The sequence below is a fragment of the Centrocercus urophasianus genome, unplaced genomic scaffold (assembly GCF_019232065.1).
Source record: "Centrocercus urophasianus isolate 14NV4802_14NV808 unplaced genomic scaffold, USGS_Curo_1.0 seq_56, whole genome shotgun sequence".
Classification (NCBI taxonomy): Eukaryota; Metazoa; Chordata; class Aves; order Galliformes; family Phasianidae; genus Centrocercus; species Centrocercus urophasianus.
This window is the reverse complement of record NW_024885155.1, coordinates 1,232,905-1,255,557: the sequence shown is the minus strand read 5'-3', so window position 1 is coordinate 1,255,557 and position 22,653 is coordinate 1,232,905. Positions and strand designations below refer to the sequence as shown.

The window sequence follows — 22,653 nt, the reverse complement described above, 5'->3', positions numbered from 1 at the left end:
CACCCCCCTGCACCCAGCCCCACGCATGCACCACCCCTCGATACCCTTTCACCCCAGAGGGGCCCCAGCAGGAGGTGCACACTCAGCTCTTTTCCAGCCCTGGCTATTTAAAGCTGGACAGCACTGTGAGCCCTCTCCTCCCCCTGCACTGCGAGCCCTTGGACTTTCTCCCACAGCCATGAGCTCAGGCACAGCTCCCATCTTCACCGAGGGTGAGGACTGCAAGGCTGCATGGCGGGAGGCTACAGCTGCCTACAATGCCCCCGACACCCACCTGGAGATCCTGGGGAAGCCGGTGATGGAACGCTGGGAGACCCCCTACATGCATTCACTGGCAACCGTGGCTGCCTCCAGGGGTAATGGGGACAGCGAGTGGCACTGGGGGGCATTGGTAGCCCAGGGGGGGGAATGGTGACACTTGTGCTATTGTGTCAGTGGTGACATATTCCTAAAAGGGGCTGGGGGAGGAGGAGGGGGGCTGCCACCTGCCTGCAGTGCTGGCACCGAACTGGGGGTGATCACAGCTTTGCTACAGGCAATTGTGCATTCCTATTGCAACGGGCGGGGAGTGAGGGGGGAGGCAGGAGAATGTTGGGGGCTTGAGGGGCTTCGGAGAGGCCAAACACCAGGGGAAGGCTTCCAGTGTTAACCCCTTGCTGCCAGGTGGCCGTGTGCTGGAGGTGGGCTTTGGCATGGCCATTGCTGCCACCAAAGTGCAGGAGTTCAACATCGAGGAGCACTGGATCGTGGAGTGCAACGACGGCGTGTTCCAGCGGCTGGAGGAGTGGGCGCGGGTGCAGCCACACAAGGTCTGTGCTGTGTTGAGCTACATTGGGTTGTGCCATGCAGTGCTGCGCTGTGCCGTGCTGTGCTAGGTGTGGGACTGAGCCCCCCCTGTCCTATTCCCCCTATAGGTGGTGCCACTGAAGGGGCTGTGGGAGGACGTGGTGCCAACGCTGCCGGATGGGCACTTCTCTGGTAACACATTGGGGGGTGCAGGCACTGACCCCTAGGACTGGGGGAGGATGGGGGTCCAGAGGCATGGAGGGAGGGGGGAGCAAATGTAAAGGGGACAAATCAGAAGATGGCGGTGGAGGGGAACCCCATGGTGGCAAGGGGCCTCTCCCAGACACCTGCTGTTCTCCCTGTGCAGGAATCCTATATGACACGTACCCGCTGTCTGCACAGACCTGGCACACGCACCAGTTTGCCTTCATCAAGGTAGGGCAGCAGGAGCGGGGTGGGAGGTGAGGCAGCTGATCGGTGTGGTGCCTCTGACCCCCCTCTCCAATGCAGGACCATGCCTTCCGCCTGCTGCGGCCCGGGGGGGTCCTCACCTACTGCAACCTCACCTCATGGGGGGAGCTGCTGAAGGGCAAGTACAGCGACATAGAGAAGCTGTTTGAGGCGGCCGGGGGGGGGGGGGGGCACACACTGCCACCAGCACGGACCCTCCTGCAGGTACCTGCAGGGCTGAGAGCTCAGGGGGGAGCATCACAGCCCCCCGCCCCCAGCCCAGCAGCATCACAGATGGCTGAGACCACGGCTGGGTGATTCCCCCCCCTTTCTATTGCAGGAGACTCAGGTGGCACAGCTGCTGGAGGCTGGCTTCAGGAGGGAGAACATCAGCACGGCGGTGATGGAGTTGGTGCCCCCCCGGGAGTGCCGCTACTACTCCTTCCCTCGGATGATCACCCCCCGCGTGGTGAAGCACTGAACAAAAAGGTCCCTGCGGCTGCAAACCTGCAGCGCAGCGTTGATCCAAAGGGGCTCACGCTGTCCTTTACTCTAAAAACAATTGTTTGGGAAATCGGGGGGGTCCGTTTCCGTGCAGAAGCCAAACGTGCCAGGCCAGGCAGGAGGAATGGGGAAGATGGGGCAGTTTGAGGCACGTTCCTCAGAACTGGATTTCCCATGAGTTTCCAGTGAAAGTTCCCTCATATTTTTGGCTGATGCCCGTTTTAATAAGCTCTGATTCTTACGACCCTCATACAATTCATAAATGACGTTCCCCCTCTCTACCCAGAAGGGCTAAAATCCATTAAATCAGACTGAAATACACAAAGGCTATTTCTGAGCAATTTATTTTTGTCTTTCGAAGCGCGCCTGTAACTGCAGACCATATGGGTGCACAGCACAGGGGTTCCCACAACACATCCACTGCCAGACCGATGCAATTCCTTCTGCTGTACACATCGAGGTGTGTTCCATCCCTTGTAGGAATTAAGAAACAAGCGGGCAGAGCTGAGCTCATGGACACCACGGGTTCCCCTGGGTGTGTGCTGGTCCCATAAAGAACCCCAGCACTGACAGCAGCCTGCAGCTGGGGGAGGATCCAGTGCCTGAGCTGCTTTCATTGTGAAAAGGAAAACAAATCCTGCACAGCCCAGCTGCTACAGCAGAGCTGTGTGTTCTACCTGAGCCAGAGGACTTCAGGCCTCCTGCAGCAACCAACCACACTCGGCAGCTGCAACTCCTAATGAAGCCAAAGAGCAACCCAAGGTTTCATGCCTCCCTTCTCCCAGGCATTTATTTCACTCAGGATAAGAGCAGTGTATTAAAGACAGGGCAGCATCTTAACCACGTACAGTTTTATTGGAAGGCCTGTGAAAACGGATATCTTTGTGCGTAGAAAGCAAGTAGGTGCCGCAGGCAGTGAAGGGGAGGTCATAAATAAGAGCCTATTTCCTATACCAGATCTGAATCTTCTTCTCTCGTTTGATTTTTTTCTGAAGCTGCAAGATGCCGTACAGCAAAGCTTCAGCCGTGGGTGGGCAACCTGAGGGGGAAAGAGGTGGCATCACCAACTTCATGGCAGCCCTGCTCCAACCCAGCGCCGTGGCTGCTCTCCTACCTGGCACATAGATGTCCACCGGTACGATGCGGTCGCAGCCCCTCACCACAGAGTAGGAGTAGTGGTAGTAACCCCCGCCATTGGCACAGCTGCAAAAGGTGTTTGTTAAGCACAGCTCAGTGAAACGTTAGCAGAGGCAAAGGCAAACGTTAAGCTGGCACCTGAGGGTAAGAGGTGCTTCTGCGTGTTGTGGGGACTGGGTGCTGGGATTTGCAGGGGGGCCGTTCAGTTTGAGCACAGAGCTGTGTGCCACCGATGGGACCTGGCTGGGAGGCAGGCTGCACGTGTGTTCTGAGCTGAATCAGACCAAGCTCAACCACTTCCATGGCTCTTACGAAGCAGATGTGGAGGAGCCCCTTTGCACACTGCAAAACCTCTTTTTTTTTTGTCACATGCACAAAGAACGTTTCTAGAACTCATTCTGTCCCATCCATCCTCAAGTTCAGCTGCACTCAGACCCAGCGGCACCGGGTCAGTTCTGCTGTGCCAACACTGTGGCTTCAGAGCCAGAGATCCACAGATCCCATATTTGATGCTGCACAGTGGAAACATTAAGTCCAAAAGCAAACTGAGATTTTGAGCATAGTGAGGCCTACAGAGACAGCCACAAATAAACCAACAGAACCTTTCATCGCAAAGAGCCAGCAGTTCAGAGGGACCTGACAAAATACTCTCCTAACCAAGAAGAAACGTTGATTTACTTTATTTCGTTAAATATCAAAGCCTTTTGTAAAGGGCTGAAAGGATGGAGCTCCCTCCCCCTCAGCCACATGGTTTCCCCCACCCAGCTTAAGGTCGTTACCTTCCCATGGAGACCACATAGCGAGGCTCTGGCATCTGGTCGTAGACCTGCAGGACACAGACAGATCAGAGCGCTCTCCATCCACGCGCAGCCCCCCTCGAGGCACCCATCCATACCTTTCGCAGGGCTGGAGCCATTTTGTTTGTCAGGGTGCCAGCCACAATCATGACGTCGGCTTGGCGGGGGCTCGCTCGGAACACCACCCCGAAGCGGTCCATGTCGTAGCGGGGAGCTGCCATGTGCATCATCTCCACAGCACAGCAGGCCAGGCCGAACGTCATCGGCCACAGGGAGCTCTGCAGTGGAGAGAGAGGGGTCATAGGATCACAGAATGGCCTGGGTTGAAAAGGACCCCAATGCTCATCCAGCTCCAACCCCCTGCTGTGTGCAGGTCGCCGACCAGCAGCCCAGGCTGCCCAGAGCCACATCCAGCCTGGCCTCGAATGCCTGCAGGGATGGGGATCCACAGCCTCCTTGGGCAACCTGTGCCAGAGCCTCACCACCCTCTGGGGGAAAAACTTCCTCCTAACATCCAACCTAAACCTCCCATCTCAGCTTAAAAGCATTCTCCCTTGTCCTATCACCATACATCCTTGTAAACAGCCATTCCCTTCCTGTTTATACAGGTATCAGAAAGCCATCATGAGGTTTCCCCGGAGCCTTCTCATCTCCAAACTAAACAAATCCAGTTCCCTCAGCCTCTCCTCATAGGAGAGGTGCTCCAGCCCTCTGATCATCTTCTGGACCCATTCCAAGAGCTCTGCGTCTTTCTTGTACTGAAGGTCCCAGATCTGGATGCAGTTCTGCACATGGGGCCTCACAAGAGCCGAGTACAGGGGGACAATCACCTCCCTCTCCCTGCTGGCCACTTCTCTTTTAATGCAGCCCAGGATGTAGCTGGCTTTCTGGGCTGCAAGCACGCACTGCTGGCTCATGTCTAGGAGTTGGGGGGGGCACACTGAAAGCAGAGACGCCATGCAGGTGACTGACAGAGCAAAGTGTTTTAAGACAGCAGCAGCGACTCACCCTCCGTGCCCAGTTGATCAGGTCATCGAGTTTGGTGATGACGTATTCCCCCCTGCTCGTGGGGACGTAGGACTTTTTCGGGACAACAGCTGAGCTCTTTGGCTGCGCTTGGATGGAGCTGAGAACAAACAGGTCGCTCCCAGTTATTAAGCACGGAATGCGTTAGCATCGAGATGTCACTTCCCAGGGAACCCACAGAGATGTTCTGCTCCTTCCCAGCAGCAGTGGGGTTTCACCCCGTGAGAGGAGCCTGGCTGGTTACCTGTCTGCATGTTGGGCTGCAGATGTCTGATGGAGCAGCTGAGCAGGAGGGGATGTCACCGTGCTGGGCCTGCAGGAATGAGAGCCACTGCCACCAAATCTCAGCCGGCTCGACGATGCAGAACAAAAGCGATTCGCTCAGAGCCGGGGGGAGGGGGAATGGGACTCCCACGGAGCCCCATCTTTTACCCTCAGCCGCCCCCCTCCCCAAAACCCCCCGGCCCCGCTCACCGCCAGGCCAGCAAGGCACGCCGCGGGAGGCCGAGACCTGCAAGGAGAGCACACGGAGCTCAGCGAGGAGAGCACACGGAGCTCAGCCCCAGCCAGTGTTGGGGGACGCACCCGGCCGGCGTTCAGCGCGTCCCAACCCGGAGCTGAGTCCAGAGCTGCCACCCAGGATCCCCGCCATCCCGCACCCCGGCCCGGTCCCACCCGCAGCCCCGCACGGCCTCGCCCCGCTTCCCGTCGCCCCCCGGCCCCGCTCACGGCGCAGCGCCGCCATGTCCCGCAGCCCTTCAGGGGACCTCTGGCCGCGGTGCACCGCACATAACGTTCCGGCAGCGCGCGGTCCGCTGCTTCAACGCGCCGGTGGAAAGCGAGGGCGGCGCGGGAGGTTCCGCTGGGCGCGGAGCAGCGGCAGAAAGCAGACGACCGGCGGCTGTGTATCCGAGGTTCCGGTGCGGCCCCGAGCGCAGCGCCCTCTCCGAGCACATAAATATATTAAAAAAAAAAACAAAACAGGAAACAAAAACCAAGCGGCCGTCCCTGGGTGGGCTCGAACCACCAACCTTTCGGTTAACAGCCGAACGCGCTAACCGATTGCGCCACAGAGACCGCGCTGCCGGCGCCGCCCCGCGACCGCCGCTGTGGGAATGCGGGCGGGCGGGGCGCTGCGGGAACGGACGGAGCGGTGCGGGGCGCGACCGCCTCCACCGCCCCGCGCGAACCCCCCTACAGTCCCCCCTCCCCCCCAACAGCGGAGTCACCTGACAGGAAGTGGGGGGCCGCCGCTGTCACGCAGCCGAAATAGCTCAGTTGGGAGAGCGTTAGACTGAAGATCTAAAGGTCCCTGGTTCGATCCCGGGTTTCGGCAGAACGTTTTGGAGCCGCCGCAAAGGGCGATTCCCTTCCTCTCCCCCCAACCCCATTTTATTTCTTAACGCAGCGCTCAGCTTCGAGTTTATTGACACGCATCACCTTTCGCTGTGATGCCCCAATTAAGCATTCTGCAACTGATCACCGCTGTCACACAGCTGCAGCACATTAAACTTCAGCTGGAGCGGGGCTTAGGTACAAATCAGAGAAAGAAACACGACTGAAAGCGTGCCTGGAAAACATTATGTAAAGACAGGCTGCAAAATAGGGTTGCTTTTAGAAAGGAAAACAAAACAAAAAAACAACAGCTTTTTCTTTTTAAGAACACACAGACCTCATTGGTTCCCCCCCCAGCCACAAAGAGCCAGGACTGAGTTTGCTTCACTCAGAACCAATTTTATTCCTCACACCTTTAACGACAGATAAAGGAAAAGAGCCAACCCTGTCCCAGCCTTTGGCTCCGCAACGCCAGCCTGCGTTCTTCTGAGGACAACAGAGGCTTCTTTCCCACCGAGTCCACATCAAGGGCACAGAGCAGCAGCATACACAGCTCACAGCACTTCCAGCAGCACAGAGGTGAGAACAAGGACTGTAGGTACAACTGTGCGTGGTGGTAACGTAATGCAGCACTGTCACAGCCGCAGCTTTGGAGATGTAACAAGGCTGGGGTGTAATTGGGAAAGCGTTTGCTGCCGTTCACACGCTGCCTGCAGCCATCAGCTCAGCCTGAAGCCTTTTCCTCTCCAGAATTTCTTCGTCAAACTCTTCCCTCTCCCTAAGAGCAAGGAGGAAGGCTGTTAATCCAAGCAGAACTCAAAAGTGTTCAAGCTTCTGCAGAGCTCTGCATGTCGCAGGAACTCTGTGTTTAACCATCCCAGCACTTAAATGAGACCCCTTGTCTTGCTGGAGTGGGTGCTGAACTTCCCACTGCTCCACACAGACAGTAAACCAACGAGGAAAACCCGGAGATGCTGAACATAGGAACGTACCTTTTGCTCACAGATGGTCCTTTCATGTATTTCTCTTCTGCCTTTTTGTAGTCTATATCGTCCACAGCAGAAATGGCATAAATGATAGCCTATAAAAGCATTTGGTTCATTGACACGAGCAAAAGAAAAACCTCAGTTACAAAATTAAAAGCAGGCTTGAAGTCGTGCTCATTGCCTGAGACATCTTTGGGATGAGACTCCCTTTGCAAACCTGGATGCACCTTTGTAGGGAAACCCAATAGGTGCTACAGATTTGTCCTTCAGCACACCCAGGACACTGCTTTTACAAGGAAAATAAGATTCTCTTAACAGCAAATCTGCTCCCACACCTTACCAAGGCTTTCCCAGGCAAAGCTCCTGAGGGAGCAAATTTAGGCCCAGCCCCTTGAGCTCAACTGCACCCAGGGCAGCAGGTGGGCTCCAATCCACCCAGATCATTCCAGCAGTCACTGAGCTTAAGCTACGTTACCTACTTCAACATTCCCTTTATTCAGTGTTTCACGTTTACTTACTTCAGGCAAAAGGACATCTAAAATAAATTTTACTCCATCCCCAAGCAGCCGACGGAGGTCTGCAGTGTCTGTTTCGTGGTACGCCACTTCCTTCAGGTAATTCACCACCAGCTCCAGCTGCTCCTCATCCTCTAAATAAGTTTCCACGCAGGTTCCGTACTGCCGGGAACTCAGGAAATCCTTCATCCACCTGGACTCCTTCCTGCACTTCAGGACGGCCAGCAGGTGCTCCTCTGCCCCTTTGGTCTTCACGATGAACTCCACGATCTTTTTGTTGGCTTTGTCCCTGGCAGCCCTGGTTCTGTCAGGCAGCAGCTTCCTGCAGGGCTTCTGAGGGGAAGTTTCTAACGCAGAGTCCTCCAGATCTTCCTCTGCTACGTTGGGAAAGGTCATTTGGGCTGAGCTCTGCTGGTACTGCTTCCTGACAGGGTAGCCTGCAAGAAAAGCCACCACCATTCGGACTCAGGTAAAATAAGGGGCTTTCTGGCATATGCACTTATATGCAGACCCCAAATAAGGGCTTTCTTGATGAGGAGGGCTTTTCCTTCCCCTCTTGAAGGACGGGGAGGGACTCGCCTTGAAAACAAAATCACACTGCAGAATGTATTGAGATGAACACGAGCTTTGAGAACAGCTTGCTCCAATGTGAAGTTGTTCACAACCAGCTCACTGATTACACTCAACTTCCACTGTGGGATTGAAAGCCTCAGAGCACAACCAACAGCAGGTTTCAGCGAGCCCTGCCAGCCCAACCCACAGCCTTGTACCAAATCAGAGCCAAGCTTCTCTCCTAAAAGTCCCAGCAAGAAACCTCCCTGCCAATTCACTTACTGATATCATCAGCAAAGTATTCCAAGAAGGATCCAGTAAACGAATGGCAACCTGAAAAGCCCAGAGAACAGGTTGTTATCAGTCCAGCTACAGCAACAGAGCTGGCAGTCTCAGTTTGTGACTGCAGGTCTGGCTGCCTTCAGCACACAGCACTCACCCACTCTGATCCGATAGTCAGAAATCAACTGAATGCACCACTCAATTTCCTGGCAATAGTCTTTTTTGGCTTGGTCCTGCAAGAGAGGAGCCACACACAGGTCTAAGTGCTGCCTGTCAAAGGAGCAGCAACAACTAATCCAAGCTCACCTCATTTCTTTTATATTGTCTTGCCATTCAGTTTCTGTAATTAAGCACTGAGCGTGGCTTTGGCATATGTGGAAAACAAGTGAAAACACAGTTGGAACCCTAAACAACCAGCTCCCATCCACTGCCCACGTTCTCAGCAGCACCCATAACCTGACCAAGGAGGAGCCTATTCCCATGTATAATCTAGTTTGTGCAACACAATTATGTTTAAGAAATGTATTGAGTGGAAGAGGATCTTAGGAGAGAGCAGCCAAGGTGAGAGCAGACACCCGGGCAGGGTAAGCACACACTGCATGCAAGATGTTTTGTATGCACTGCAGCCAAGGGTTACTTGTAGCACTTACAATCAGGTCCTGCTTTTCTTCACAGTCAAAGTGCTTCAGGTTCCGAAGAGACACTGAGAAACTTGGTGACACACACAAAAAAAACAAAGTTAAGGATGGAAGGCGGCCAAACCTGCAGCTGCTCCTTCACAGGGCTTTCACACCATCCCCAAAAATCAGCCTGAGGAATTCCCCAGCACAGCTCACGGAGGAAACAGAACAGAGCCCAAAACAGAGGGATCCCACCTGATCCCAGCCCTGCCATCCCACCAACAGGAGGCTGCCCAGCACCTGAGCAGAACCCACAGCGCTCACCTCTTGTTCTTCTCGCTTGTGTTGCCCTCTATGAAGAGCACGTTTGCCTTCCTGTGCTTCCGCTTCACGTTCTTCACCTGCAGCAGAGGAAGGGCTGATGGCATCAAGCCTCACATCCTTACCAAGCAGAAGCACCTGCAGCCCTGCCACGAGCCCCACATCACAGCACCCCATGCAGCATTCTGTTATCACACCAAGGATTTATTTAATCCTCACAGAAGGCTGCAGTTGAACTCGTGATACAGGAGCTGAGGAGGAATCCTCTGCTCCAACAGAAGCAAACGCTCCCCAACCACATTTATTTCACGTGTGCTTTATTATGTGCAGCTTTTCTGTTATCCTTGGTTTCACTGCAGTTTCTGATTTAGCAGACAAGCACAACAGATCCCACACAGGACAAGAAGGGCAAGAAAGGCTCAAGAACTGTCAGTTGTTCCCCATCAGCCCCCAGCAAACATCACATCCCTGTGAACAGCGAGCTGCTCTTACCACTGCTGGCCAATATGGGTATCTTTGCCACTTGCACCACACCAAAATCCCTTTGTCAATTGATTCTGGTTCTGTAAGGAAAGAGAAAAGCAGGAAAAGTGAATTCATGCTGCCTCATCACACAGGGAACATCCAGCGAGTTCTGCTTTGATGCTTTTACAGATCCCAACTGAAGTAGCACAACATCCTGCCCTCACACAAGGCAAGAGCTCTGAATATACAGAAATTATATTCTATATACGAGACAAAAGCTCAGAAGTCTCAAATCTCAGACCCTTGCCCAGTTTCACATTGTGTGGCAAGAAATGCTGTCCCAAACAGCCCTCCTGCAGCACCCAATGAAGGCGTTTTATCCCAAGCCTGAGCAAAGCTGGATTTGTTTGCTAGAAAGATGAGGTTTCACCATCAGGGTTTACCAGAACTTGTCAGCAAGTCAGCAGCACACAGAAACCAACAGGGCGTGCTGATGCTGCTGAGGTCTCAAGGAAATACCACCCATGCCTCACCTTGATGAGACAGAATGCTGGGAAGCTCTTCCTCCTCCTCCTCCTCCTCCACCAGATCTGAGAGCTGACACAGCTTCTCACAGAACGCCCTCTCAGAAGACAGCCCAGAGGGCTCCAGTCCTGCAACAGCAACACAGCTGTGAGCGTGGCACAGCCCTCACCCCAGTGTGAGAGCAGCAGTGTTACCCCGCAGCAAGGGGAGCCACGGGGCACCTGTAACACCACACAGACCTCAGCCTGGGTAAACAGCCTGAACGTGAGGCAAAAAAAGGGAGAGGAGCCATAGGAAAGGATGCTGCTTTCAGGATTCCGTCCCCTTCTGTCCCTTTATATAACCTGAATTCCCCAGGACTTGAAAACACAGAAGGATTCAACCCAGCAGCTCCAGAACCACCTCCACAAAAACACAACTGCTACAGTGATAAACGGCGCCTGCGCATCACAAGGAATGCAGATTGCACACCCTAAGAGCAGCGTGCCCACCTTCCTCTTCCTCAAAGTCGGGCAGGTGGAACTCCTTTGTTTTGTCCATAACCTCAGGCGGCTCATCCTCATCCTCCTCCTCTTGCAGCCGAGAGAGAACGCCATCAGACAGCACCCTGCAGTCAGACAGCCCAGCTGAAGGCTCAGGGCTGTTTCTGCACTCCTTTTTCCTGGACGAGGACGTTCCTGCCTCGACCTCTTGTTTTCCTTTCGCTTGCTTCAGACTCCTTGCCTTTTTCCTCTCATTTACCTGCTTGGCTCCGTTTCTATTCTCGCTTCCAGTGCTCCTCTGTGACACAGAGGCATTTCTGGAAGACGAGCGCAGTAACATCTGGGCTCTGGGCTGCTGCCTGGTGCTCACCCTGCTCCTCCCAGGCAGCGCCGTGCCAGAGCTGCAGGATGCAGACACAGAAGCGCCCTCAGCAGGGGGCTGCCCTCGGCCTTTGGAGGAACCATTTGGAAGTGACCCAGGCGATCCTGCACCTCTTGCTCTCCTTCCTTGCTTACATTTCTCCTCCTTTAGCTTCAGTGAGGCTTTATTACTCGTTAGGGATTTTTTCAACCATCTGGGCTTTGTTTTTTTCTCTCTTGATAACGGCGGTGATCCCTGCACTGTGCAATTCTCACTGTCTGAGTTTGATGTGTTGCACAGCTCCCCAGTGCTACGCTTTGAGAGTTTTGTTCCGTTTTCATTCGCTCCAGGACTCTTCTCTGGAATTAAAGAGCACCTCAGGTTTTGTTTTTTTGTACCAGTCCTCAGGTTGGGGCTATTTCTCTGCTTTCTTTTCCTGCTGAGGCTCTCAGACTCCAAGTCTTCCTTAGAGAGTGGCTGACAGCTGCTTAATGGGGAAGACGAGAGAGACCTGGCACCATTGGCCTGGGATGAGCGAGTACTTGGCCCTGCCTTCGAAGGTGGCTCTTCTCTGGTTGGTACATTTTCTTCCAAGGAATCCAAGGCAGTTTTAAGAGCACAACGATATTTCAGTTCTTCCACAGCCTCATCTGGATTTATCTTTTCACCTGATGAGGAAGAAGAGGCAGTAAGCACAACCACCTTTGTTAGTGTACCAGAAACAGAGTTGCATCTACGTTACACCCTTTTCCTGAGGCAACATCGAAACCATCTGTGATTTCTGAGGCGAAGAAGCAGACAGTACAAGGTAACAACGCCATGCAGATACACACAAGTTCCCTCCCCATTCCTTCAGGAGAAACCCAAGTGGCTTAAGAACATCTAGTCTATTTTCAATCTTCACTGATTTAATGGGGAGAGAAAGGGGACAAAACCACAGGAGACACCCCTGGAAACACAACAAAACTATTTTCCACCAAACTGAAGATCTGATTTTCTGAGCACAAAACGCAGCAGGCAACAAATGCTCTATGCTCACTTAAGCTAGAGACGATGTCCTCTATGCTCGCTTCCTCCAGGGGCACAGCATCCTCCTGCTTCACACTGACCCTGAAAACACAACAGAACGAGGCTGCGAGTCACTCTGCTGATTGCAGGGATGCTTTCACATTAAAGCTCACATTTTTTTTTTTTGCTTGCATTTAAGAGCAGAAAGAAAACGGTAACAGAGATACTCCACCTCTCTTTTAGGCTGATTATTTCAACCTCCAGAACCTCCTGTGCGTTGGCGATAGGGGGATCCTCAGCAAGCCCATGCTTTGACAAAACCTACACGAAAAAAAGAGGCATTTCAAGCGCTTTACGAGTGCGTGGAGGCTGCAGGACAGGCCTGACTTCACAACGACTTTCGAAAGCATTTCGTTGCTTTCTTTGCAACATATCCCCCTTTTCCCGACTCAAACGCTCCCAGGAGCCGACAGCACCCAGCTGAGCCGTCAGCCCCGCCCCTCGCGTAGATCACAGCCCCAATTTCAGCCCTGTTCCCACACACCGGAGCTGCCATCCTCACCCTTCTCCATCCCCCAGCCTTACTTTACCTTCGCCGGCCACAGCCGCCCCCTCCAGCGGCACAGGACGCAGCCCCGGTTCGCCATGCGTTTCACACAGGGAAGGAGAAGCTCTGAGGTAAAAGGAATAAAGCATGACCAGAACTCGGGGCGCTCCAGCCGCCTCCTTCCAGCCCTTCGCGGCGTAACGCAGCACTCGAACGGCTCTCAACCGCCACCACGCGGCGCTTTAACTCCCAAACGGCGGCACCGCCGCTACCGGGACCCGGCACCGAAAGCAGCGAACGCCCGCGGCCTCCGCCCGGCAGGAAGGGGAAGGAGGAGGAGGAGGAGGAGAAGGAGGAGGAGGAGGAGGATCCGCTCCACCTCGCCCCACCCCTCCGCCCGCAGCTGGGACCCCGCCGCCTTCCCGCCCACCGCGCCTCCCCCTGCGCATGCGCCGCCCTGCTCCTAGCAGCACTACAGCCAATCGACTCCCTGCTCCTCCTGCTTCCCGCCCTCTCTGCACGGCCAATCAGTGCGCCCGGTTTTCTGTTTGCTCCGCCCTAATGGAAAGGGCGGGAGGAACTCCCCGCCTCTCCGCTAGTGAGCGTCACTTCCGCTTCCGCCGAGGCGGTGACGTCACGGGGGCGGAGCCACGTGCGCGCTGCGAGCACGTGGGCGGCCCGGGAGCTGCAACCCACGGCAGTCCCGCACCGTGGGGTTGCGGTGCCCGAAGGGCAGCACCCAGCGCTTGGTGTCGTTGGGCCTCAGCCCAGCGTGAATAGATTGACCGGTAGTCAGCCCAGTCTGAACGGATTGACCGATAGAGCCGGAGAGGAGTCGTACCGCATGGGCGCAGCCATATTGGCTTCCAGCCATTCAGACACAGCACGCGTTAGGACGTTAGATGTTTTTATTTGTTGTCTATGCTCTTTTATAAATACCTGCGATATTGAAAATGTAACCACTATACCGAAGAAATAAGTTATTAAAACACATTCTGAAAACAGCATACAGACCGAAATGGCGTGTCCCATAGGATTGACACTGCTTTCCCTACCTCCAAGTACGGATGTTTGTGGAATAATACTTTGTTGACAGAAGAGACAAACTCCCTTTTTTTTTTTCTTCTTTTTCTGGCTACAATTTCCCCTGGGTTGTCTCCCTAGGATGACACTTTATTACCCATTATCGCAGTGATGCTACCAGGAGCAGTCTGAGGGCAGAGCGATGTCCCTGCTCCTGTGCTGAGCTCCCTGGCCTTCTCCTGCACAATGTTTTAAATCTGTCCTTCACGTCAGAGTGTATGAATTAATACCTGATTTAATAAATAGCAGACGTGAAGTTCAGGCCCCATTGTTGAGAATGGACACTTCCATGGGGTTTGCACATCTGCAGGATGGAGAGCAGAGCTCAGAGCAGTCTGCATTCTGCCCCCTGTCTTCAAGCAGGGAAGGAAGAGAGGAAATAACAAAAACGAGCATCATTTCCTTTGTCCATTCTCTCATGCATCTGATCTCTCCTCTATAATTGGCTTTATGAGCACCCTAAACATAAACAAGCACAATAAAGCGTGGATCAGCCCTTACTGTCATCCTTAGGATTTCTGTTTGTGCTGTAAATAAGTACAAAAGTCACTGTGTTACGTTTCCCTTCCTGCATCCCTGGTTACAGCTCTGCATCTACCAACCAACCCTCTCCAGACCGTGTCTGCAATTGCAGCTCTCAGCTTAAGCAAAGCTGTACCTTTTGTCTGCAGTCCCTTCTCTCCAGCACGCATAGTATGGCTTTTCCTGTCTCATTTCTTCTTCTGTATTAAAATCCACAAATGTTCATCCTGCAGCTTGGTAAAGAAATGCCTAAAAAAATCTCATTTTCAAGAAGTTTGTCCTCGGATTTCATTAGTCTTAAAAAACCAAACAGAAATGCAGTATAAACTCCTCGTCCCCAATGGAGAAACAACAGCACCGTGTTACAAAGCCTGACGCTGCCCCGTAGAAATAATTGCATTGTTCTTCATTAAAACACAACCAAGGCAGCCCTCCTCACCGCCAGCCCTGCCGCTCCCACACAGCACACACCGCACCGAACACCAGGACGAATGAAACCGCAGCGTCACGAAAGCACGAATCAAACAGAGCTCATCTACCACCTAAAGACACCGAGGAGCTGCAGGCAGGCGGTTTTTGGGGGGAGGTCCGACCCTCCCCTCCCCCCTTCTGCAGTGGGGCTGGTGGGTGCAATGGGGCTGGAGACTGAGCGCGCATTGCTGGCCACCCCCCCCCCTGCAGTGATGCCTTTGAGGACTATTTACAGAACTCTGTTGTAGAGATAACGGCGACAACTCGCTGCCTTTGTTGGGAAGGTGAAAGAAATCCTTTTTTCTTTTTTTCTTTTTTTTTTCCCTGCTGTTTGCTCCTCGCTTTTAAGCAGCCGGGACACTCGTAATAACGCCACAGCAGCCAAAGCTGTTGGGTTGTTGGAAGACAGGAGTCGCCAGCGCTGCTTCCCTGCGGGGTGGGGATGGACAGCAGCCACAGCAGCACCGTGACACCACGCAGGGATGCACCCCGTCCTGCCATCCCCACGGCTGCCCCAGAGCCCCCCGCGCTGCTGCTGGGAGCCGGGCACCATCAGCTCCTGCAGCTCGCCCCGTTGATGGGCATTTGGGGCACAGCAGGGAACGCCTCCAGCTCCTCGGATGCAGCGGTGGCCTCAGTGCTCCCCCGGGGGCCCCCCCGGCTCCTGGAGCAGTCGTGGTGGCCGTGGTTGCCCAAGCGGCTGGAAGCCACCACGGCTTTCATGGCAGCCTGCAGGCAGAGCGTGATGGCGTCAGTAGGAATGATGCACACACACAAACCTGGTTCAACCCCCAGGCTGCCCCCGCTCGGCGTTTTGCCGCTCAGAGCAGGGATTGCTCAGCCCCAGCGAGCGCAGCCCATGGATGGGACAAGTTTTGTGCAAGAGGAGGAAAGTGGGAGGGATCCGTCAGGTTTTACCTTCAGTTTCCTCCTGGCGTTAAATTCCTGCAGCTTCTTTTGTGTGCTGTCCATGTGGGCAAACTTGGCTGCTTTTCCAGTCACCCAGGGATGCTCCAGAGCCTGATAGACCGTCAGTCTCTTCTGGGGATCCAAGACGATCAGTTTTCTGACCTGCGGCCGATTTCAACATGCAAAAAAAAAACAAGCCAAAATTGTCATTTGTCGAGTGCCCCCCGCACCCAACCCCTGTGCAATGCTCTTGGTGGACTCACAGCCTGACGTTTGCAAGGAATACAGATGCACAGGAGCAGAGAAGCATTTGACACCGCTCCATTTGGCTCTATTTGACTCTTGGCTCCGTCATTCTTACACCCGATCCACTCGCCTCACACAGCCTCAAGCTCTGCCCTGAAGCTCAGTGACTCACCAGGTCCTTGGCATTGAGGGAAACCTCGTCCCACCACGGGGACACGAACTCGTAGTCGCAGGTGAGGATGCGGCTGTACATGTATTGGTCCCCACGTGGGTCAAAGAAGGGCTCAAACCCGCAGAGCCTGGAAGGAGCAGAGGATTCCCAGTGCCCCCAGGCCCCCACGCAGGGACACGGCACAGCCAGGGGCTCACAGCCCATATGCAATACTCACAGGATGTAGGTGATGACACCCACCGACCACATGTCCACCTCAGGGCCGTAGGGGCAGCCGTGCAGGATTTCAGGGGCTGGAAGCAGAGATGGGGGTTAAAATCCAGGAGGAAAACCCCTCGTGGGCGCCTCCTGCGTGCAGAACTCAGCACGGAGCTGATTTGTGTTGGGGACTGATGACAAACAGGATTCGTGCATCACAGACTTTTGCCACCTGTCCTCATCTCCTTCCAGCCCCCAATTCTGGGCTCTCTGTGGGGCAGACTGCAGAGGACTTGTCAGGCAGGAGGTCCCCCTTCCTCCCCTCCATGTTCCTCTGCCCCACACCCCCACTGCTCACCGCAGTACCCCGGTGTCCCACAGACGGTTTTCATGGTGTCCTGCTCATCCACGATCTTGGAGAGCCCGAAGTCACCTTGGGGACACACAAGCAGGGGTCAGACTGATGGGTGCCCACCAGGCTTGGAAGCCCCGGGGTGCAGCCCCTCTGCTCAGCACCCACCGATCTTCAGGGGAGCGTCGGGGGACAGGTCTGCATACAGCAGGTTCTCCGGCTTCAGGTCCCGGTGCACCACTCCATTCTCATGCAAATACTGCGGAGAGAGACGGCGGGGATGGGGGGAGGAAGGAAAGGCTTTAGCAGGGCAGCAGAGGAAGGACGTTTCCCATTCAGAGTTTCCATTTTTAAAACCTATCTGTTGCCATGGAAACCCCATTTCCAGGTTGCGTGGCAGTGACCTTCCCCAGACAGCACGGCTCTGGGCCTGCAGCGATGCTCCCAGACCCACAGCGATGCCCCCAAACCACAATGGGGACACGGAGACGTTACCAACACAGCCTCCAGGATCTGCTTGACCACGTGGGCCGCATCCCGCTCACTGTAGAAGCCCCTCTCCACGATCCTGTGGGTGCACAGCAGTCAAGACGTGCCCTCATCCCCCATCCCCAACCCCATAGGGGTGTCCTTCAGCCCCTTTCCGTCCTCACCCTCCCCTGGGGCTGCGTCCCCTACCTGTCAAAGAGCTCTCCTCCTGTCACCAATTCCAGCACCAGAGCAATCTCCGAGGGTGTCTCGAAGATCTCCTTCAGCTTGATCTGAAAGGGATGAGAATGGGTGGCAGCAGATGGGGTTGTGCCATTGGGATGGGGCTGTGCCATTGGGATTTGCCATTGGGGTCAAGGCTGTGCCATTGGGATTGGGGTTTGCCTTGGGGTTAAGGCTGTGCCATTGGGACGGGGCTGTGCCATTGGGATGGAGCTGTGCTATTGGGATTTGCCATTGGGGTTAAGGCTGTGCCACTGGGGTTGGGACTGTGCCATTGCGTTGGGGCTGTGCCATTGGGACAGTGCTGTTTCATTGGGATTTGCCATTGGGGTTAAGGCTGTGCCATTGGGATTTGCACTGGGGTCAAGGCTGTGCTATTGGAACAGGGCTGTGCCTTTGGGGTTAAGGCTCTGCCATTGGGGTTAAGACTGTGCCATTGGGATTGGGATTTGCCACTGGGGTTAGGGCTGTGCTATTGGGGTTAGGGCTGTGCTACTGGGGTTAAGGCTGTGCCATTGGGATTGGGATTTGCCACTGGGGTTAGGGCTATGCTATTGGGGTTAGGGCTGTGCTACTGGGGTTAAGGCTGTGCCATTGGGATTGGGATTTGCCACTGGGGTTAGGGCTGTGCTATTGGGGTTAAGGCTGTGCCATTGGGACGGGGCTGTGCTGGTGCCATAGGACCCTGCTCACTCCCACCACATAACTTCCAGGTATGGCAGCACTGGCACAGACACCCCTCACACATCCCCTCCTCTCCTGTTTGTCTCAGCCCAGATCTGGAACTGCCTCGCTCACTTAATCATGCTTTAAGGGGGAGGCAGGGGCTGCTCCTCGTCAGGACTTCAGCCCTATCGACTCATAGAGCTGGGGACACACATTGATTTCACAGCCCAGCTGCGATGCCACCTCCGGAGCTGTGACACCCGGGGCCCCCATGAGCAGCACCCACAGGGGAGCAGCGCCAGCAGTGCTTTGCATGGAAGGAGCGTGAAACAATCTCCATTTCCTTATCATTTTCCCTTCAGATGCCGTGCGAGGTCTGCACAAACGCTTTGTGCCCACGCGGCGAATCTGGAATTAACAGATTCTCTCTTAAAAAGAAGTCAAAAATGCAATATATATTTTTTTCAATTTTTTTTTTTTTTAAGACAGAAAACAGAGCATTTCACGCTTCTTAAGACTTTTGTGACACTGCGGATTTCATGGGGCTTTAATCATTACCTTCGCAGGCCGGGTGACGAGCCGTGATACCCCGCAGGGCCAGCAGCAGCTGACTGCATTATAATAATACACAGAAGCACTATAATTTTCCTATTAACTTCAAAAGTTTACAATCCTATTATCATCCACCGTCGAGGTTGGTGCTGAATGCTAGCAAACGGACCGAAGGCGCTGTTGTATAGAAGGAGATGCAGCAGCTGCCAGCTCGGGGCTCCCTATGGAAACTCTTAGCACCGAGGCACCCATGGGTGCTCCCCGTGTGCCCAAAGGGTGTGGGAGAGCACAAAGCAAAGCTGATGGCGTTTCTATTGATGTATGAAACGTGGTCCCCTCCTGTGCTGTGTTGGGATGGAGGAGCTGCTACCCCCAGTGCTGGGTGCAGGGAGCACGGAGCCCCTCGCCCTCTCCTCGCCTCTTATCTCCCCTCGCAGCATTCCTCGCTGATGGGCAATTGGCTTCGGTGCTCATTTCATCTCCTCGGTGGAAATTGCTCACCTGATGGAAAGCTGAGGGCGATGGGGAGCGGGGTGGGGGTGGGGAGCAGCTATGGAGGGGGTGAGCCCCCATTGTGCCGTGATGGGAAAGGAGGGGACGGTGCTGAGCGGGGCTGCGCTGTGCCATAGGGCACCAAGGGGGCCGGGTGATGGGGTGACGGGGTGATGGCTTCACCAAGTGCCATGCTGGGATGGGGGCACTGCGGCCTCCTACTCACAATGTTGGGGTGTGAGAGGCGCAGCAGGACCCCGATCTCCGTCCTCACGATCTTTTTGTCGATCTGGAAAGCAGAACCCGCTGACATCCATCACCACCACTGCTGGTTCCACTGCACAGCCCCCCACGGCCCACTGCAGAGGCAGGATCTGCCCCAGAATTTGAGCCTGTTGTGCTCCCTCCCCTCCCCCCCAGCCCTGCACTGCAGAGCCTGGCATCTCCATCCCCATGTCCCCACGTCCCCACATCCCCATGTCCCCACATCCCCATCCCAATGCCCTTCACGCTCCCAGACCCGCAGTGCCACCAACACTCACTGTCTTCTTCAGGATCTTGGCAGCATATGGGGTACGTGTGCCCTTCTCCTCGCAGCTGTACACCACGGAGGTGGCTCCCCTGCAGGATGGAGGCAGGATTGGAGGCAGGATGGAGGCAGGGGGTCCCACTCCCCCTCCCCACCTCACAAAGCCTCCACCAGCACCGAGCTGCTTCACCCCGCATCAGTTCCAGCTTTCCCCACTAAAGCCATTGTAATTAAAACTGAATCCTAAAGGCGGTTTAAAGCCATAAGCGGCTTTCAGGGCAGGATGCAGCCCACCCCCCCCCGCTCCCAGCTCCCCGGGGTGCGCAGTGGGAACCCGGGTATCCCAGGGTCCCCCCCCCCCCCCAAATCACACAACAAAACCTGCCACAGTGCAGAACTGCTCTGCCTTACAAAGGAAGAACCGCTCCCATCAGCCTGCACCGTGCTGCTCAGCTGCCCGTCACTTTCAGATCTTGTTAATAATGTTTTCTAACCACTGGACGGTGAAATCAACCCATTTCTTCAGGCCATTATGGGGCTAGTTTGCAATTTCATCTTCGCTGCCCGGCTCCTCGGAGCAGATTAATTCTCACCCCCTGAGTAATCGACCGCACTTTATTGCTCTTTGGCTTTGACACCTTCTGGGACAAGTTCAGGTTCTGGCTCGAGGCACACGCCATCCCCCCATCCTCAGTCAGCACCAAGCCTCCGAAGGTCAAAGCCCAAAGAACCCCTTTTTTGCACCGAAATCTCCCTCAAGAACACAACGACCCATTGCTGCCCATTGCTGCCCACAGGTGACCCTGTGCCGCAGCTCCCGGGGGGCCCTCCTGAAATCCACCTCTCTGCTTTTACAAATGGAGAGAGGATTTTGCAACTCATCTGCTGAGCTGGAGAATTGCATTCCCATGGCAACGGCAGAGCTGGGTACTGCGGGTGGACGGCGAGGGGTTGGGGACGGCACAGGGTTGGGGATGGCACAGGGTTTTGGGTGGCACAGGGTTGGGGACGGCACAGGGTTGGGGACGGCACAGGGTTGGGGACGTCATGGGGCTCAGCCTGCAGCACCCACAGAGCTGGGCAGCCCCACACTTTGAGCATGTCCGAAGCATTTTCTGCCTTTTGCTTAGCATTTCCCATCACATCCTGTGCTCAGGAAGAGCTGCAGACAGCTTTGCTTTGAACCCAAGGCACCACCGCTGCTGCTGTGCCCCATGGCCGTGCCGCTGGCCCCATTTCCCAGCTGCCGTGCCCCCTCTCCCTGCACCACGCTCACCCTCCCGTCACTCGACATCCCCTTTCAGCACCGCATTGTGCACAGATGATTTGCAGCCCACTCCTCGAGGGATCATTTGAAGCCCACCGGCCCCCTCAGCCCCACTCCTCCAGTGCAGCTCTGTGCTCCTGCTGCCGTCGCTGCGTCCCCAATCACAGCAGCAGCCGGACCCTGCCGCCAGCAGCTCCACCTGGCCGCTGCTTAAGGCCTGGAGTAAATACTGCAATCAACCTTGACAGCCACGGCAGATAATTGCATTTGCTTTACAGATGAACTGGAAAATGTCGAACAATGGGATTTGCCAGGAGCCTGAGTTCGCTGTGGGTGCAACGCAGCCCAGAGCCCGGATGGGATGCGCGTGGACGGAGGGGTCGGGGGCAGGGTCTGTCCCCCCACCACGTGTCCATCTGTGCAGGCAGCACACTCATCCCCAAGCTGCTGTTTGTGGCCCCACGCGTTCCTCTGTTGGTAGAAACCCTGCGGGGGCTCTCAGGTGGATGCAGGTTGCTCCACCAGCTCCCCTCTGCTGGGGGTCTCATCAGCCCTGGCTACACCTCCAGCTCAAAGCAAAGGATGGGAAGCTCTGGCTTTACTCGATGTGCAGCAGCTCCCCGGCTCCGTGGCTGCAAGGCTGTCTGCAAGGACCCTGGCCCCATCCCAGAGCAGGCAAGCATCCTACGACAGCATGAGAGCTGCTGGGTGACAGCACTGCATGGGGCACTGGGTGGGACGTGCCTAGAAATGCCCGTGCCGTGCCCCCTCCTGCAGCCTGGCCCATGCATCACACCTGGCACCATCCTGTGCCTTGGCAAAGCCCACATCTCAGGTGGCCAAAGAGCCCAGGAACCTCCGTGGGGGTTTGCTGTTTGTGCCCCCAGCAGTTGCTGAGAGCCCCTGGTGGTGGGGAAAGCCCTGGAGCTGGATGTGGGCGTGGGGATACAGCTGGGACTTCTATGGGGCCTCCTACCTTAAGTGGGACAAATCCTGGGAATAAATCCCCTGCGGGGATGGGATTTATCCTTAGTTGTGCTCCTTTGCTGGGGCTCCTCATAGGAGCCCCAGGTTCATCCTCCACTTGCCCATAAGCCAAAAGTCAGAGACCACCAACCCAGTCTCCACCAAAGGGATGAGAAGCGTAGAGCACATGAGGAACCTGAACCACATCCTGCAAGACTTCAGTGAGTGCTCCCAAAACCACAGCAGCAGCACTGTGATCAACCAAAGCCCAGCTCACACCTGAGGATGGGATCCCCCTGCCCCTCTCCATCCATCCATCCATCCATCCATCCATCCATCCATCCATCCATCCATCCATCCCTTCCCCTGCACCCTTCCTGCACCCAGCCCTCTGCACGCAGCCATTGAGCACGATGCTCCCACGCAGGGAATCCTCCTGCTGTCCTCCAACTCCCCCCCCCCCCCCCCCCCCATGCAGGCAGTACCGTCCCAATTCGGGGCCCACGACGTAGAAATCCTCCAGGGCAGCCTCACGGTGGGATCCATCGATCCAATACTCGCCGTCCGTCTTGGAGGAAGGCATGGTGCCCGGGGGGGAGGGAAGGGGGGAGGAGTCTCCCACCAGCTGCCAGGCAGAGCAGAGCCCAGCATCACCACGGCCCCCCCAGCATCACCACGGCCCCCCCATTGCATGGCAGTGCACAGATGGCAGCAGGTTCTCCTTGGGATTACGGAGCGGGATGGATCCGCAGCCACAAATCCCCTTCCCACCAGACACGTACGCTGCCTTTTTGGAGATCATACCCCCACCCCCCCCC

The 22,653-nt window shown here is 55.4% G+C and overlaps 4 protein-coding genes and 2 non-coding genes across 6 annotated transcripts; 2 read left to right on the top strand and 4 right to left on the bottom strand.

Annotated features, from left to right (window-relative positions):
- The first annotated feature begins 72 nt into the window (after positions 1 to 72).
- On the top strand, positions 73 to 2,068 carry GAMT (guanidinoacetate N-methyltransferase). The gene is made up of 6 exons (XM_042836007.1): positions 73 to 356; positions 664 to 809; positions 915 to 978; positions 1,154 to 1,221; positions 1,297 to 1,407; positions 1,577 to 2,068. The coding sequence occupies exons 1-6, from the start codon at positions 179 to 181 to the stop codon at positions 1,715 to 1,717; spliced, it is 708 nt and encodes a 235-aa protein (XP_042691941.1). The 5' UTR covers positions 73 to 178; the 3' UTR covers positions 1,718 to 2,068.
- Positions 2,069 to 2,576: 508 nt separating this feature from the next.
- Positions 2,577 to 5,489, bottom strand: NDUFS7 (NADH:ubiquinone oxidoreductase core subunit S7). Its single transcript, XM_042836008.1, has 8 exons — positions 5,430 to 5,489; positions 5,175 to 5,211; positions 4,945 to 5,013; positions 4,683 to 4,800; positions 3,773 to 3,952; positions 3,657 to 3,703; positions 2,855 to 2,943; positions 2,577 to 2,779 (listed from the first exon to the last, which is right to left on the bottom strand). The coding sequence occupies exons 1-8, from the start codon at positions 5,443 to 5,445 to the stop codon at positions 2,682 to 2,684; spliced, it is 654 nt and encodes a 217-aa protein (XP_042691942.1). The 5' UTR covers positions 5,446 to 5,489; the 3' UTR covers positions 2,577 to 2,681.
- Positions 5,490 to 5,703: 214 nt separating this feature from the next.
- Positions 5,704 to 5,777, bottom strand: TRNAN-GUU. Its single transcript has one exon. It is a non-coding gene; the product is annotated as a tRNA-Asn (tRNA).
- Positions 5,778 to 5,963: 186 nt separating this feature from the next.
- Positions 5,964 to 6,036, top strand: TRNAF-GAA. Its single transcript has one exon. It is a non-coding gene; the product is annotated as a tRNA-Phe (tRNA).
- A 382-nt stretch (positions 6,037 to 6,418) lies between these two features.
- PWWP3A (PWWP domain containing 3A, DNA repair factor) lies at positions 6,419 to 13,003 on the bottom strand. The gene is made up of 13 exons (XM_042836011.1): positions 12,743 to 13,003; positions 12,385 to 12,473; positions 12,184 to 12,254; positions 10,793 to 11,812; positions 10,310 to 10,429; positions 9,804 to 9,874; positions 9,315 to 9,391; positions 9,021 to 9,081; positions 8,528 to 8,603; positions 8,371 to 8,421; positions 7,540 to 7,973; positions 7,028 to 7,116; positions 6,419 to 6,813 (listed from the first exon to the last, which is right to left on the bottom strand). Exons 1-13 carry the CDS (start codon positions 12,797 to 12,799, stop codon positions 6,735 to 6,737), a joined length of 2,295 nt encoding a protein of 764 aa, XP_042691945.1. The 5' UTR covers positions 12,800 to 13,003; the 3' UTR covers positions 6,419 to 6,734.
- A 2,324-nt stretch (positions 13,004 to 15,327) lies between these two features.
- On the bottom strand, positions 15,328 to 22,418 carry LOC122169663 (calcium/calmodulin-dependent protein kinase type IV-like). The gene is made up of 11 exons (XM_042835988.1): positions 22,321 to 22,418; positions 19,616 to 19,694; positions 19,300 to 19,362; positions 17,331 to 17,413; positions 17,148 to 17,220; positions 16,821 to 16,911; positions 16,659 to 16,733; positions 16,320 to 16,395; positions 16,103 to 16,229; positions 15,694 to 15,846; positions 15,328 to 15,504 (listed from the first exon to the last, which is right to left on the bottom strand). The coding sequence occupies exons 1-11, from the start codon at positions 22,416 to 22,418 to the stop codon at positions 15,328 to 15,330; spliced, it is 1,095 nt and encodes a 364-aa protein (XP_042691922.1).
- Between the last annotated feature and the right edge of the window lie 235 nt (positions 22,419 to 22,653).